The sequence below is a fragment of the Emys orbicularis genome, chromosome 1 (genome assembly GCF_028017835.1).
Source record: "Emys orbicularis isolate rEmyOrb1 chromosome 1, rEmyOrb1.hap1, whole genome shotgun sequence".
Classification (NCBI taxonomy): Eukaryota; Metazoa; Chordata; order Testudines; family Emydidae; genus Emys; species Emys orbicularis.
Window position 1 is genome coordinate 124,438,167 of NC_088683.1, and position 14,050 is coordinate 124,452,216.

Sequence of the window (14,050 nt, forward strand, 5' to 3'; positions counted from 1 at the left end):
CCCTGGAGGTTTTTCGCCTTCTCTGCAGCGTGGGGCACGGGTCACTTGCTGGAGGATTCTCTGCACCTTGAGGTCTTTAAATCACGATTTGAGGACTTCAGTAACTCAGACATAGGTTAGGGGTTTGTTACAGGAGTGGGTGGGTGAGATTCTGTGGCCTGCGTTGTGCAGGAGGTCAGACTAGATGATCATAATAGTCCCTTCTGACCTTAAAGTCTATGAGTCTGAGTCTATTCTCCTAAGATCCAGCAAAAAAGCACTTGTTCTGGTTAAACAGTTGTAAAAGTCAGGAATAGAAGTTAGATGATAGCTCTTAATGTACAGTACTTACTGGGTTGTAAATAAATGAAGGGATAGCATCAAAGTCCCTGTTGGATTTCATTTCACTTTGATATCACTTGAAGTCTGCAAAGTTTCTATTCGGATCTGGTTCCTCTCCTCTTTTGATCACTTGCTTTGGGCAGGTCTTCACTACAGGGGGGGGGTGTCGATTTAAGATACGCAAATTCAGCTACGCGAATAGCGTAGCTGAATTCAGCGTATCGGAGCCGACTTACCCCGCTGTGAGGACGGCGGCAAAATCAACCTCCGCGGCTCCCAGTCGACGACGCTTACTCCCACCTCCGCTGGTGGAGTAAGAGCGTTGATTCGGGGATCGATTGTCGCGTCCCGATGAGACGCGATAATTCGATCCCTGAGAGATTGATTTCTACCTGCCGATTCAGGCGGGTAGTGTAGACCTAGCCTTTGTTACCAGAACAGAAGCAGCAGCTTTGAGGAATGGCAAAGTGCTGCTGCCCAGCCAAAAATCTCCCTTCAAGAGTGATCCCATCTGGCAGGGTATATGTGTCACAAAGGTGACATGTTTACTCTGTGGCTAGGCAGAAGGGGCTGCTCACAGCAGCTCAAATTTTGCAACATGATCTATGCAGTGAGGAACTGTGATGGCTTCAGAAGACTATAACAATACTACTTTGATGCAGTTGGTAATGAAAAAAATGATATTCAAGTATGTACTTGAATATATCTAGACACATCTCCACAAAACTAAATAAAAACTCTATTTATTCTCAGGCAAATTTGGTATTTCTCTCCTTATGCTAAACAGTCAAGAGATTGTGGCTGAAATTCAAGCAGAATTTGACCATGTGACTTTAAATCCTGGACCAGTGCAGGACTATTCCCTAACCTATATTCCCTAGTGCTTTGTTTAATCTAGTTTCTGAATGGAGCATCCATCATTTCTCAGAGCTAGGGACTTCAACATCAGTGGAATTTTAACCAATGGGGGATTTTGGCTCTTGAAGACTGTAGCTCTGTGAAGTGATGGAAGTACTATTATATATAATATATATTCATTAATGGCTAATATTGAAGTGTGCATCTGTGTGTTTGTGTAAAATATATATAATACACATGCATGTGTGTTCGGGTCTTACACTCCAAAGGATCTCCTATTTCCAGTTGACCACTGCTATATAGTGAATTTATCTGCTCTCTGCCAATGCATTAATGGCTAATATAAAACACCAGATTAACTCATCACAGCATGGGTCAACCAGTAATGGGAGATTGTCTAGAGTGCAAGAGCTGGATCTTCCAAATCAGTCTTAACCACCACTAGGAAACAGATATACAACTGCTGTTACTGCTGTCAGAAATTAACACTCCTTAAAATCTCTGCAAAATTTTTTTTAAAGACCTGATCCTTTCTCTCATTTCTCCCATCATCAAAAGTCATTGCATTATTCCAATAGTCATTCTTATTTCATGTTTTTCTGTTTCAGACAGTAGGAGGATTCTTAATTCTTAAATCAGTGTATTGTTTTCACAGGCTGTGCTGTATAACGATCGCTCTGTTTTGGAGAACCATCACGCAGCTGCTGCGTGGAATCTTTTCATGTCCAGGCCGGAATATAACTTCTTAGTCAACCTTGATCACATGGAATTCAAGCATTTCCGCTTCCTTGTAATTGAGGCCATTTTGGCCACTGACCTGAAGAAACACTTCGATTTTGTAGCCAGATTCAATGCCAAGGTAATAAGAAATTCTAATTTCCAATGCTTTCTAAAGGGAAAGAGGATTCTTCTTGCCCTTCTGTACATCAAATGGGTCACCAGCTGGGAAAGATCACTAAAAAGGCAGCCCCACAGACAGAGACACATCTCCATTCAGTGAATAGTGATACTGAAACAGTAACAGGTATTTCTAAAAACACGTTCTGAACAATTTTTCATAATATTCATTTAGCTATCTAAGCTATTGAAAATGACCAGGAATTAGTTACTTTAACTGGATATTAAGCTGCATCCCTCAGCAACATGGCATTGCCTCTCTCTCTCTGTGGATACACTGATGAAGGAACCACATGCAGAAAGCTTGGAACCTATGAACGTGTGATCAGTTTGGTTTTCCATTTCTCCTTAACCATTCTCTCTCTTTTTAAATGGCTGAAAATAAACATCTTATGTACTGTGTTAAGAACCTAGTCCAAACATTTCAGTTAGGCATCTAAATCCATAGTAAGGTACCTAAATAAGTGAACTGATTTTTCGGAGGTGCTGAGCACTCTTATACCCCACTAAAATCAGACAGATCGGTGGGCTCTCAGCATCTCTGCAAATCAGGTCAGATGGAGCCCAATCCAAAGCCCACTGCAGTCAACGGAAGGACTCCCGTTAATGTCAGTGGGGACTGAATTTGATGCCTAGATCACTGATTTTGGTGCCTTGATTTAGACACCTGGATTTGATAACTTTGTCCTAAATTTTCATTTTTGTGAGGTTAAATAGCCAGAGAAAAAGGATGAGTTAAAGCCAGAAGTATTATAGCTCTAGATCCAGCAACAAAACATGATATATATATATATTAGAAATAGGCAAGCTAGCCACCCATTAGTACCCTGCCAGACATTACTTGGAGGTGCTCAACATTAAACGTGGTTTAAATTTATATGGCAGGTGGACGCTAGATGTCACATGTGAAGGTGATATTTGCACTCTCTCAGAAGAGGAAATCAGTTGGATGGCTTGAAGTGGCATGTCCTATTGACTGACTATAGATTTGTAATGACAGTTGGCAGCTGTCCCCCTATGTTGGGTCATTGGATAGTGTGAGTGGTTACACAATAAAAAAGTGGGAGGAATAGCTGAAAATATTAACCAAATAAAACTTTCTGTGCTAAATTTGTCTCTGCCTTAAAGGAAATTATCTATGATTCTTAGTGATTTAATCACTCATTTATATTGCAGAAGTGCTTACAGGCCCCAGTCAGAGATCAGGGCCCATTTATGCTGGGCTGCAGGCAGCATAAATACATGTAACAGTCCCTGCCCCAAAAAGCTTGCAGTGTAAAATGTGCAATGGACAACAAGTGGATATAACAAACAAGTAGGGGGAAGACCAGGTAACACTGAGGAAGTCATGTATGATGTCATAAGGAGTGGTCTTAGCATACCAGCTTCCATTGTCAAGTGTTTTGTAGACATTGAGACAGGTGAGTTCTAAGGAGAGATTTGAATGAAGACAGTGACACCGATATTAATTGGGTGCTTCTCCCATGCATAAAGGGTGGTGTGGGAGAAAGGGTGAAGGTGCTTTAGGGAAAATTGAACTAATGGGCAATGAAGGCTGATATCATTGGCAAAGTGGAGGTAAGATACATAGTCACATCATTAGAATACTGGAGAGAGAAACCGCTCTGGTAGAAATGTGAAGCCCTTGATTTCCCTGTGCCTTACCGCTGCCTATTTGATCTTGTATTGAGAGACTAAAGCTGCTTCATTATTTAAATTATAGCTGTGGTCACGTTAGATCACAAGAAAACCCTTTTGTTTTAAAAGGGGCAGAATAATATGTGTCAGCTGTTGTTGGATTTTTTTTTTTTTTTGTGGGGGAACTCTTTCAAACACATTTAGCCCAAATAGAAAAGAAATGTAGGCCTTGTCTGTCTACACACAAGCTTGCATCAGTTTAACTAAAATTGGTTTTAGAACACACCTCTAGTTAAATTGGTGCAACTTTGTATATAGATAAGGCCATCGTTTCTTAGAAAATTTTGTAGGTCTGTTTTCTGCTATTAATGCTTTAGAGCCAGAGTGTTAATTGCTAAATAATTATATGATTCCTAATTATCTATCTCAAACCTTAATTATTGGCACTACTTCTTCTTTTTCATGCTTGATCTACACTCTTAAATTACAAACCAGGGCAAACCCACCTATTTAGGTTTGTAGTTTACATTCAGTAGCTGAGCATGTTTTAGCACATCACAGGACAAGATTTTCCTCTTACCATGGGCTATTATAATGGTTTTACCCCTTTGTGTAACTTCCAGGTGAATGATGATGTTGGAATTGACTGGACTAATGAAAATGACCGCTTGCTGGTTTGCCAAATGTGCATCAAACTGGCTGACATCAATGGGCCTGCCAAATGCAAAGACTTGCATCTGCAGTGGACAGAGGGCATTGTTAATGAATTCTATGAACAGGTAAATGTGTGCCCAAAGCAGGAATGAATTTACTTTCTGTCCTAAATTATTCTATAGTATGGCTGCGTTTTAGCTTGGAGTTGATTGCATTTCAGTGCTGGGTGAAATTACTTTTATTTTTAAAGAAAGTTTGAGGAATACACTTTCCGTTTTTGCATGAACTATGCCCGGTTCAAAGTTCATAATGGCATTCAAGAACAGAACACCATAGCTTGGTTTGCAAGGAACTGGAAGCAAAGCAACCCCCTAGTATTCCCTTGGAAGTTTGAGTTCTGAGGGAGCCCTGATCTTAATCTTTTCCAGTTAGAATTAGAGGCACCTGTTTTGCCTGTTTAGCACTGCCTGTATTCAGGGGAACTATCCCACTGTATCCAAGGCCAGTTCCCCCCCTGAGTTTTCAGGGGTAACTACACCATATATCCTATGTCATCGGGAATGGGCCAGCAAGCTGAGCCACTGCCCCCCAAGGCCCAAGAATCTTCTGGGAAGGGCTGGACAGTGACCCAGAGGTTGCATGTTAAGCACTGCAGGGTGCTGACTGCCCCTAGTTTTAGTGTATTAGCGACTGCATTGGGAAAGGGCTGGCTTCCCTCTGCTCCCTGGTAGTGTATATAGGAAGAGTGAGAGGAAGAAAAATTCAAGCATTTATCTGGCCTCTTCGTTCAAAGCACCCGAGGATGCAAGAGGACACTAGCCTCTGCATAAATATAAGACTAATTATTAAAAATAAATCCTACTGCAAGAGAGAGTTCTGCCCTAATCTCCTGGATTTTCCTCCAGGACGGTGTTCTTATTATTTCTTTGCTGCACCTCATTGTATCTCACATAAAGAGATGCAGTCATTTAAACTCCACTGCATACCAATCAGATATAATGACGTGGCTCACGTTGGATCCGTCACAGCTGATGGCATGCACAGTACATGTTCTGGTACACTAAAGGCAGCAACGTCATAAAAGCTGTTGACAAGGAACCCTAAAACAAGCTCAGCAAAAGCATTATGATGTTGTGTGCTTTACAGTAGATTCATTCCATCTGTACACTCGGATTAAGGTTTTATCTTCATTGCCCTTGCTCTCAGTCTTCCTTTTAGGATGGGCACTATATAGTACCGTTTAATTCTTGGCTTGAAAGTGACTTCCAACATGGCTGATAGCCAGAAATATTCTATTAAATTGTTAGAGATTTTTGATCAATGCACTTTGTTCCTGAAAAAATCAATGCTTCTGAGTGCTTTATGCAATGTGCTTTTCATTAGGTCCTTTGAATGACATTAGTTGCCATGCCAACATGATGTATAGTAGCAATTTTCCTCCAGAACCTGCTGCAGGTATTAAAGACAATGGGCTCATATGTATCAGCTGATTTATTCTAGCTGAGGATCTAGCCAACACCTTATCACCTTTCCCACTCCCCCAGCTCCTAAAACAACTGTCTATTTTAGGGAAAACATCCAGTTTCTCATTTTGAAAGGAAGAATTATAAGGGATACACCAGTCTTCCCAAAGTAGGTTTGCTAGAAAAATGGATTGCAAATGTACAATGTAATTCATAAATTATTGCCCTTATATAAATCCATGGTACGCCCACATCTTGAATACTGCGTACAGATGTGGTCTCCTCATCTCAACAAAGATATACTGGCATTAGAAAAGGTTCAAAGAAGGGCAACTAAAATGATTAGGGGTTTGGAATGGGTCCCATATGAGGAGAGATTAAAGAGGCTAGGACTTTTCAGCTTAGAAAAGAGGAGACTAAGGGCGGATATGATAGAGGTATATAAAATCATGAGTGCTGTGGAGAAAGTGAATAAGGAAAAGTTATTTACTTGTTCCCATAATATAAAAACTAGGGGCCACCAAATGAAATTAACGGGCAGCAGGTTTAAAACAAATAAAAGGAAGTTCTTCTTCACACAGCGCACAGTCAACCTGTGGAACTCCTTGCCTGAGGAGATTGTGAAGGCTAGGACTATAACAGGGTTTAAAAGAGAACTAGATACATTCATGGGGGTTAAGTCCATTAATGGCTATTAGCCAGGATGGGTAAGGAATGGTGTCCCTATGTTTGTCAGAGGGTGGAGATGGATGGCAAGAGAGAGATCACTTGATGATTACCTGTTAGGTTCACTCTCTCTGGGACACCTGGCATTGGTCACTGTTGGTAGACAGGCTACTGGGCTGGATGGACCTTTGGTCTGACCCAGTTCGGCCATCCTTTTGTTCTTATGTTCAGCATATGCCATGAAAATTGAGAGCCATTCTTGACAGCACCCCTCTCCATTAAAAAACAGAAGTGTACCGGGCTTTGAAGAATTACATCTCTGTACGAATTCTAAGTGTTATCAAAAACTTATTGTATTTAAATTTAGAAAAACACACAATATTGTTGCGGTATGTTTAATGGGTTTTAATGTTGATATTTAAAGGAAGACCAGTGAGACATGTGTGTTGTTTCCAACTGTAAATCGAACTCATAATCAAGCTTGAAAGAATTAAGCTTGATTAATGTTAAACTTTTCATCAGTCGACTTTCTTCCCAACATTGACAACTTCTTCACGTGAAATCGGAGATGTCATGCTGTGAAGGAGAGAGAACTGCCATCTCTGGTTAATCCACTTGTTATCTCAGGAATGTGCACACACTTTGGTTTTGAGATAATGATGGGAGGGGGGAGATCAAATATTTGATAGCTGAGCATTGAACTGTGTGTACCTTGTTAGAAAATGCAGGAAAGCTGGAAGTGAGGCATTCATCAAAGTTTAACTGTTTACTCTTTGTGTTTCCCTTTTCTCAAAAGGGAGATGATTCAGTTAACCATATCTTGGATACTCAGAGAAACTAGGCACTTGGAAACAAATTCAACATGGATGTAATGTCTTAGAAATTGACTGTGGATCTTCAATAATGTTCATGAACTGTTTTATTTCTCAAATGTAGGTCTCCACAGTCTAGTCACATCAGTTTGCATAACAAGTCATATGCATTATCAATTCTTCTTTTATTATAGGACCAAATCTTATAATAAAGGAATTTTGCTGCACTAGGGATGACTGAAAAAGAACTTGAGTGTTTAGCTCATACAGTGGACCTTGGTAGAAAACTAACTCTTCCATCACAGCACCAGGAGGGGGCCCTCTCTCTCTTCCCCCCCCCCTCCACTCCCCCAACAGAAATCTAGCAAAGGGACATGTGCAGAGGATCTTGCATTTTTGAATGACCCTTCATTGACATGTTCATTACAACATTCCTCAGGAAACGAGTGACTATGGCCTGAAGCTCGGCAGGTCAAAGAAACACAAAAGTAGAGTCGCCCAACTTATTTATAATGCAGCTTAAAAGAAAGGCAAAATTCATAAGAAAACTAGTTTGACAAGCCAGCCCTTGCTCTGAAAAGGTAAATCCTGTCCTCTTGTGAATAAGGTGGTTAGTTGCTAACAAGCTAATAATTATGATAAAAATCACAAATGATTTGCATACATGATGGGGGGGAAAACAATATGGAGAAAGGTGATTTCATTTTTAAGCTTCCAAGATGGTAATGTAAACTACAGGACTGTAAGGTGGGCATTACTTTACAAAGTCCTCATAGAGCATGTTTTGTAAATTCAGGGTATTCTTTATAGCAGATTATTCTTGTGTTTGAGCTCTGGAACTGTGTAGAGTAGTTTTTATATGAAGGCTGAATTGATGCCATGCTACCTTTATATGCTGGTCTGCTATAAAAAATGAAATGGTAAAAGGAGATGGCTCCACAGCAGAATATTTTTCCTTCTAATATTTGCAATTGCCTTTGATGCCTCCCTCCACGTTCTCCCCCCATATCCATGTAATTAATGTATCACACAGAAGTAACACATTTTTGTCATCTCTAGGGTGATGAAGAGGCGAGCCTTGGCCTTCCTATAAGTCCTTTCATGGATCGCTCAGCTCCCCAGTTGGCACACCTTCAGGAATCCTTCATTTCTCACATTGTGGGTCCACTATGTAATTCCTATGACTCAGCGGGGCTGATGCCAGGGAAATGGGTGGAAGATAGCGATGAGTCAGGAGATACTGATGAGCAAGAAGAGGAAGAAACAGCAGAAATGGAAATGTGTGAAAATTCCGAGTCAAGTATGTTGTTTGCATCTATATCTTTCAGTGGGGCTGATTTCATTTCATGGGCTAACGATCCCCTGTATAAAAGCCTAAAGAGTTTCTCCTGGTCAGCCATAACCTGAATTTCTCTAGAACTGGACTAGCTGAACTGGCCCCCAAGAGGTTTAACGGGTAGCCACACATTTTGGGAGTGGAGAAGCTTCTAAAGACTTCACAGACAACACTTCTAGTAAGTCATTAGGTTGCCCATCCTACATCTGCGATTTTTAGACTGCTCCATGGCTGGTTTTTAAAGCACTATAATTTTTTCTCCATTGGAAGATGTGGGTAGGACAAGATCTTCATCTTTTTGTTAGGTTTTTGTACGGTGCCTGGTACAATAGGCCCCAGTTCCCTGATTGGGACCTGTAGATGCTACCACAATATATAAATTTTTTTAATGGTGGAAATATTTGAGAACACATCTTCTTGTGGAAAGGGGTCCAGTTTGCTGTATTTGTGCTGTGCATTGACACGTAAGAGATTTGGGTTTGTATCAGCTCCAGAGAATTTTTTATGACCCTCAAACCTCTGGCCAATCCATAAGTAATATTGATAGACTGCAAAATCCATCCAGTCCTCTGCTGAAAGCATGACTGTGGCAGTGATTGGCCTGTTGGGAGGAAGCTTTGGTAGTCTACAAGGGGATGTTGAGGAACCTGTGAAAAATGGTTTGGAGTGGTAAGTTAATTTGGAGCCCATGTCTCTTGGTAGTTTCCCTTTAAATTAATCCAGCACCTCAGCCCTTACCACCTGTAGCCTTCCTGCCTCTCTCAGGGTCAGGGCGCCCCCTCCAGAGGCATCAGGGAGTCAGTAGGCCCACTGTATATATTGTTGGGTAACCTGGCTTGCGGCTGCGCAGTCGCCCAAATAACAATTCAAACCTCCGAAAGAGGATTAAGCCAACTACCAGTCAGCTGGGAGCCCAGGCTTCCTGGCTGGGGTGAACAGCAATATTCTATGGCTCAAACCCTGTGAGTGTGAGCTGAGCAATTAACAGTCTATGGCTTCAGCCTCCTGGTCCACCCTGCTCCACTGGGTCCCAGCCCAGGGCACTAGAAGTGGTGGGCAATCCTGCCATGGGGTCAGCAAAGAAACATGTGATCGCTGCCTTACATCCTGGCAGCACAGCCGGGTCAAAGTCTTGTTTCCCTGGGCTACTTCCTACCAATTCCTGCTGGTGCTGCTTCGTCACTGCTGGGATCCGTCTCTCAGTCTCGTGGTCAGGTGGCCCTTCCTCCAGTCTCTCCCTGGGCTTTCTGTCTCCTGGGGAAGTGGTTTGCCTTTTCTTTCTGCTCCCAGCCATGGGCTTGACTGAGGGCTCAGCTCCCTGGGAGAGAGGTCTGCCTCCTTCCCTGGTCCGGCCCCAACTGAGCTGCAGGGCCCTGTTCTTATACTTCCTGCTTACCCCTGCACTTCCTGTGGAGGGGGGTGGGGTGTGGTTAACTGCACCCACCAGGGGGACTTAACCCTCTCTGTACTGGAGGCGGGCCACTCTGCCTCATTACACCACCTCTTTTCTGTTCCTCCCTCTTCTGCATTCTCTTCTCCCATTTTATTTCTGTTCCTTTCCCTTCTGTTTCACTTTCCTTTTTGGCATCCCCTTCCCCCGTTCTCCAACTCAACTTTTTACTAGGAAGGAGGTTTGGATCTAGGGGAGGGAGAGGAAGTCATCAGAGTTCTAGTACAATATTAGTAATATTTAGTACTTGTATAGGGCTTGTCACCTAAGAATCTCAAAGTTCTTCACAAAGGAGGGTCAGTATCATTCCCATTTTGTATATGGAGATTTATGATGTGAGAGGTTTAGGGACTTGTTTCAGGTCAAAGAGAAAGTCAAAATCAGGGCTCAGAATAGAACCGGGGTCTTCTGACTTCCAGTCCAGAATTCTATCCACTAAATCATACGGCCTCTTCAACCACACGTGTGATGCCGTAACTTGTAACTAGTAAACCACTGTTCTCATTCACTTTGAGTCCTTTTCATAAATGCATTATGTTCATATGAACATATAGGAATTTCCCTACTGGCCAGACAGGTGGACTGCATAGTGTAGTATCCTGTTTTAGTAGTAGCGGAAGATTGTTTGCAGTATTGTTGCAGCTAGGGCTTTGGAGCTGTGCTCTGGCTCCGCTGCAGCTCCAGGCAAAAACCTGCAGCTCCACTGCTCCAGAGCTGCTCCGCGCTCCGCTCCAAAGCCCTAGACTTGTAGCTGTGTGTGTCCCAGGATATTAGAGAGACAAGTTGAGTGAGGTAATATCTTTTTTGGACCAACTTTGGTTGGTGAGAAAAAATTTTGAGTATACACAGAGCTCTTCTTCTTCAGCGGAAGATTGACAGTTATGGAATTAACTGATGAGAGGGGAAGTTTCTTCAGTTAGTGATTCATTTATGCCCTAGAACATGACACTTTATATCTGTTACATTTATTAAAAAATAACCCTAATTAATGTGACAGTGGCTGTTGTCATTATCCACGAAAATGACTAGACTTCTTTTGGAATACTGTTGCTCTCTTGGCCTCAGTGACATCACATCGCAGTAAGTTAGGGCTAGTCTACACTTACCGGGTAGATCGACGGCTGCGGATCGAAGTTCCGAGTTCGATTTATCGCGTCTGGTGTGGACGCGATAAATCGAACCAGGAAGTGATCCCCGTCGACTGCGGTACTCCAGCTAGACGAGAGGAGTACCGCGAAGTCGACGGGGGAGCCTGCCTGCCGCGTGTGGACCGCGTCTGAACCGCGGTAAGTTCGAAGTAAGGTATGTCGAATTCAGCTACGTTATTCACGTAGCTGAATTTGCGAACCTGACTTGGGGGGTAAGTGTAGACCAAGCCTTAGACAGGTTAATTATGTATTGTGGGTTTTTTAAAAAAGCTTTAATTTTGTTGTCTTTCACTTCCATTGAATATCCCCTTGTTCTTTTATGAGAAGAGGTCAGTAGAGCAACTGATTCATATTCATCTGCCATCTACCATTCCATCCTCTGGTGTAGTTGCTGATTTCAATGACAGATTACATATTTTTAATAGTAATTTTAAATTCCTTAAGCAATCTAAGGTGTTATACTGTCTGGGCCCGTAGCTTGGTGTACTTCAATGTACCAATTTGTTCTGGCATCTCCTCTTTTGACACATCAGTCCCTCATCTTTAATCCCTGAAAAGTCTAAATCTAGGGTAGGTATCTCTTCAATATCCTCCACACTGATGTAACCATTTACAAGATTACAAACATTAGTCAGGTATTTAGATCTGTTTTCAGTGTCATTTTGAATATTCCAAGCTCTTTCAGCACAACACAAAAGAGATCTCCTGTTTTCAAAGAGATGTATGCCTCTGATTTGCCCATATATGTCAAATACTTAGAAAAAGAATTTTTTTTACCACATTCAGGACAACTCTAAGTGAAATGTCTTTGAGAAGATGGAAAGGGGAAATTATTGTAGAAGGCCTTTCATTGTAGTCAAGGTAATTCATTAGAACATTTTAGATAATTGGACTTTAATAAAATTAACTAGTGTATTGTCTGACCTGCAAACATTTGATGTAGCTTAAAAGCAAGAGATATTTTATGTCATGTCTGAACAGGTAACTTCCAACAAGCCCCGTTGTGAATTTAAGAGTTAAACTGAATCAATCCTTATTGGGTTCAAACAAAATCTCAAGCCATAACAAATCTCTGCTGAGAGCTGCAAGATTTGGGGTCACAGGAAACGTGGGATAGAATGTTCTAATATGGTGTATTGGTGGAATAGAGGTTTCTCATTATTATTAAACCTGAAAGTTTCCTACAGGGAACCAAGAGCTTTTTAATGAAGGATTGAGCTGGATTTGGACTGTGCTGCAGTGAAAAGCTCTTTGTTTCCAATTCAAAAGCTTCAAGGACTCAACATTTTGGCTCCCAACACAGACATGCTTTAGGCCACCTGCAAACTCTCATTTACGCAAATTTATTTGGTACAAAACATTCCTGTACGTCACTCTATTTTTTTTTTCAGTAGAATTCCTGAAGAGGTTTATTATTTAAGTTCTATAGCTGCCACTGCCACTCTTCACGATTGGTGAAAATCTTCAGGCTTTGTGTTGAACGGAATTGTAGCTATCACAACTCTATCACCATCAGACTACAGGACCGTCTACAATAATGGGCTGTTACCCAGGGCAGGAAAAAGTTTGTGGTGCAAGTGACTCTGATGATGGGAAGTGGCAAATATAGTTTGTAGTATAATCGCAGCTTGATGCCTCAAAACTAGAAAGAAGGAAACTCCAAGGCTGTGATATTATTTGCCATAGGACTTCACTTATCAACGGTCCAAACTCAGTTGTCATAACAATAGCAATGCTGCGCTATATTGTGTGAAACCTAGATTTGGATTTTTCACTTGCTGCTTCAGTGGAGCTCAGGCCCATTGCAATAGCAAGGTAATGTGTAGAGCAGATCTTTAAAAGGAAGGGATCATAGGTGCTATTTTGTTGACTAATGTATAGAACATTCATTACTTGCCTTTTCCCCTTCCACAGCTCCTGTCAGTGCATAGGTAATGCATAAAGAAAAGAAAACAAATATTTCATAGAGTAGTGAAGGGTCTTAAATTGGTCAGCCTGAAGCAGGCCACATTTGCTGTCAAAAAGAGCACATAGCACGCCCAAATGAGCCAGAGGAGACATACACTTTGTAATATTTTTACAGGCAGTATATCATTCAGCCACTAGATGTCTTTGTGTGCTGTACAGTGTCCTGGACCGGGTGTGCTCCTTGGTAAACAAAGGACACAAAGCTGGGACTCAAACAGTGTGAAAGTTGGCTTGGTCTATTTTTCCATGTAGTTGTACTTTTTTTTTTAAATAAACAACTCTTAATTAAGATGGACCCTTGATTCCATATATCATGACTCTTGCTCTCTCTTCCCTCCCAAGAAAACAATATAGTAATTTCGTCTAATATTTTACAGGAAAGAAAAAGTTCAAGCGGAGGAAAATCTACTGCCAGATCACTCAGCACCTGCTTCAGAACCATAAAATGTGGAAGAAAGTAATTGAAGATGAGGAAAGGATAGCTGGGACAGAAAAGCAAGGTCTAGAGCAATCCACGCTGCACCAATCCTCGGAACAAATTCAGGCCATCAGGGAAGAGGAGGAGGAGAAAGGGAAACCCAAAGGGGAGGAGGAGGAGGAGGACACAGCTATAGAACTGAACCAATGACAATATTTTCAACAGTATTTTAAGACAGATTGACTTGTGCACAGACTCCTTTTCAAGCCAGCACAACATTTAGACACAACACTGTAGAAATATTGGATAATGCGCCTACAGCAATTTGATTTGTTTCTCTTTCCTTTGTATGGTGAGGTACATTGTTTAAACTCCTACGCTCAAGAAGCTTTCGCACTGCGACACCGGCTTTTACAGACTT

General features: G+C 41.7%; 1 protein-coding gene across 1 annotated transcript in view; it reads left to right on the plus strand.

Moving 5' to 3' along the window:
• Positions 1 to 13,839, plus strand: part of PDE3A (phosphodiesterase 3A) — a 373,127-nt gene extending 359,288 nt beyond the window's left edge. Inside the window, exons 13-16 of the mRNA XM_065417047.1 lie at positions 1,835 to 2,038; positions 4,338 to 4,493; positions 8,369 to 8,609; positions 13,589 to 13,839. Of these exons, the coding sequence (XP_065273119.1) occupies positions 1,835 to 2,038; positions 4,338 to 4,493; positions 8,369 to 8,609; positions 13,589 to 13,839 (852 nt within the window). The remainder of the gene's footprint in view (positions 1 to 1,834; positions 2,039 to 4,337; positions 4,494 to 8,368; positions 8,610 to 13,588) is intronic.
• Positions 13,840 to 14,050: the final 211 nt, after the last annotated feature.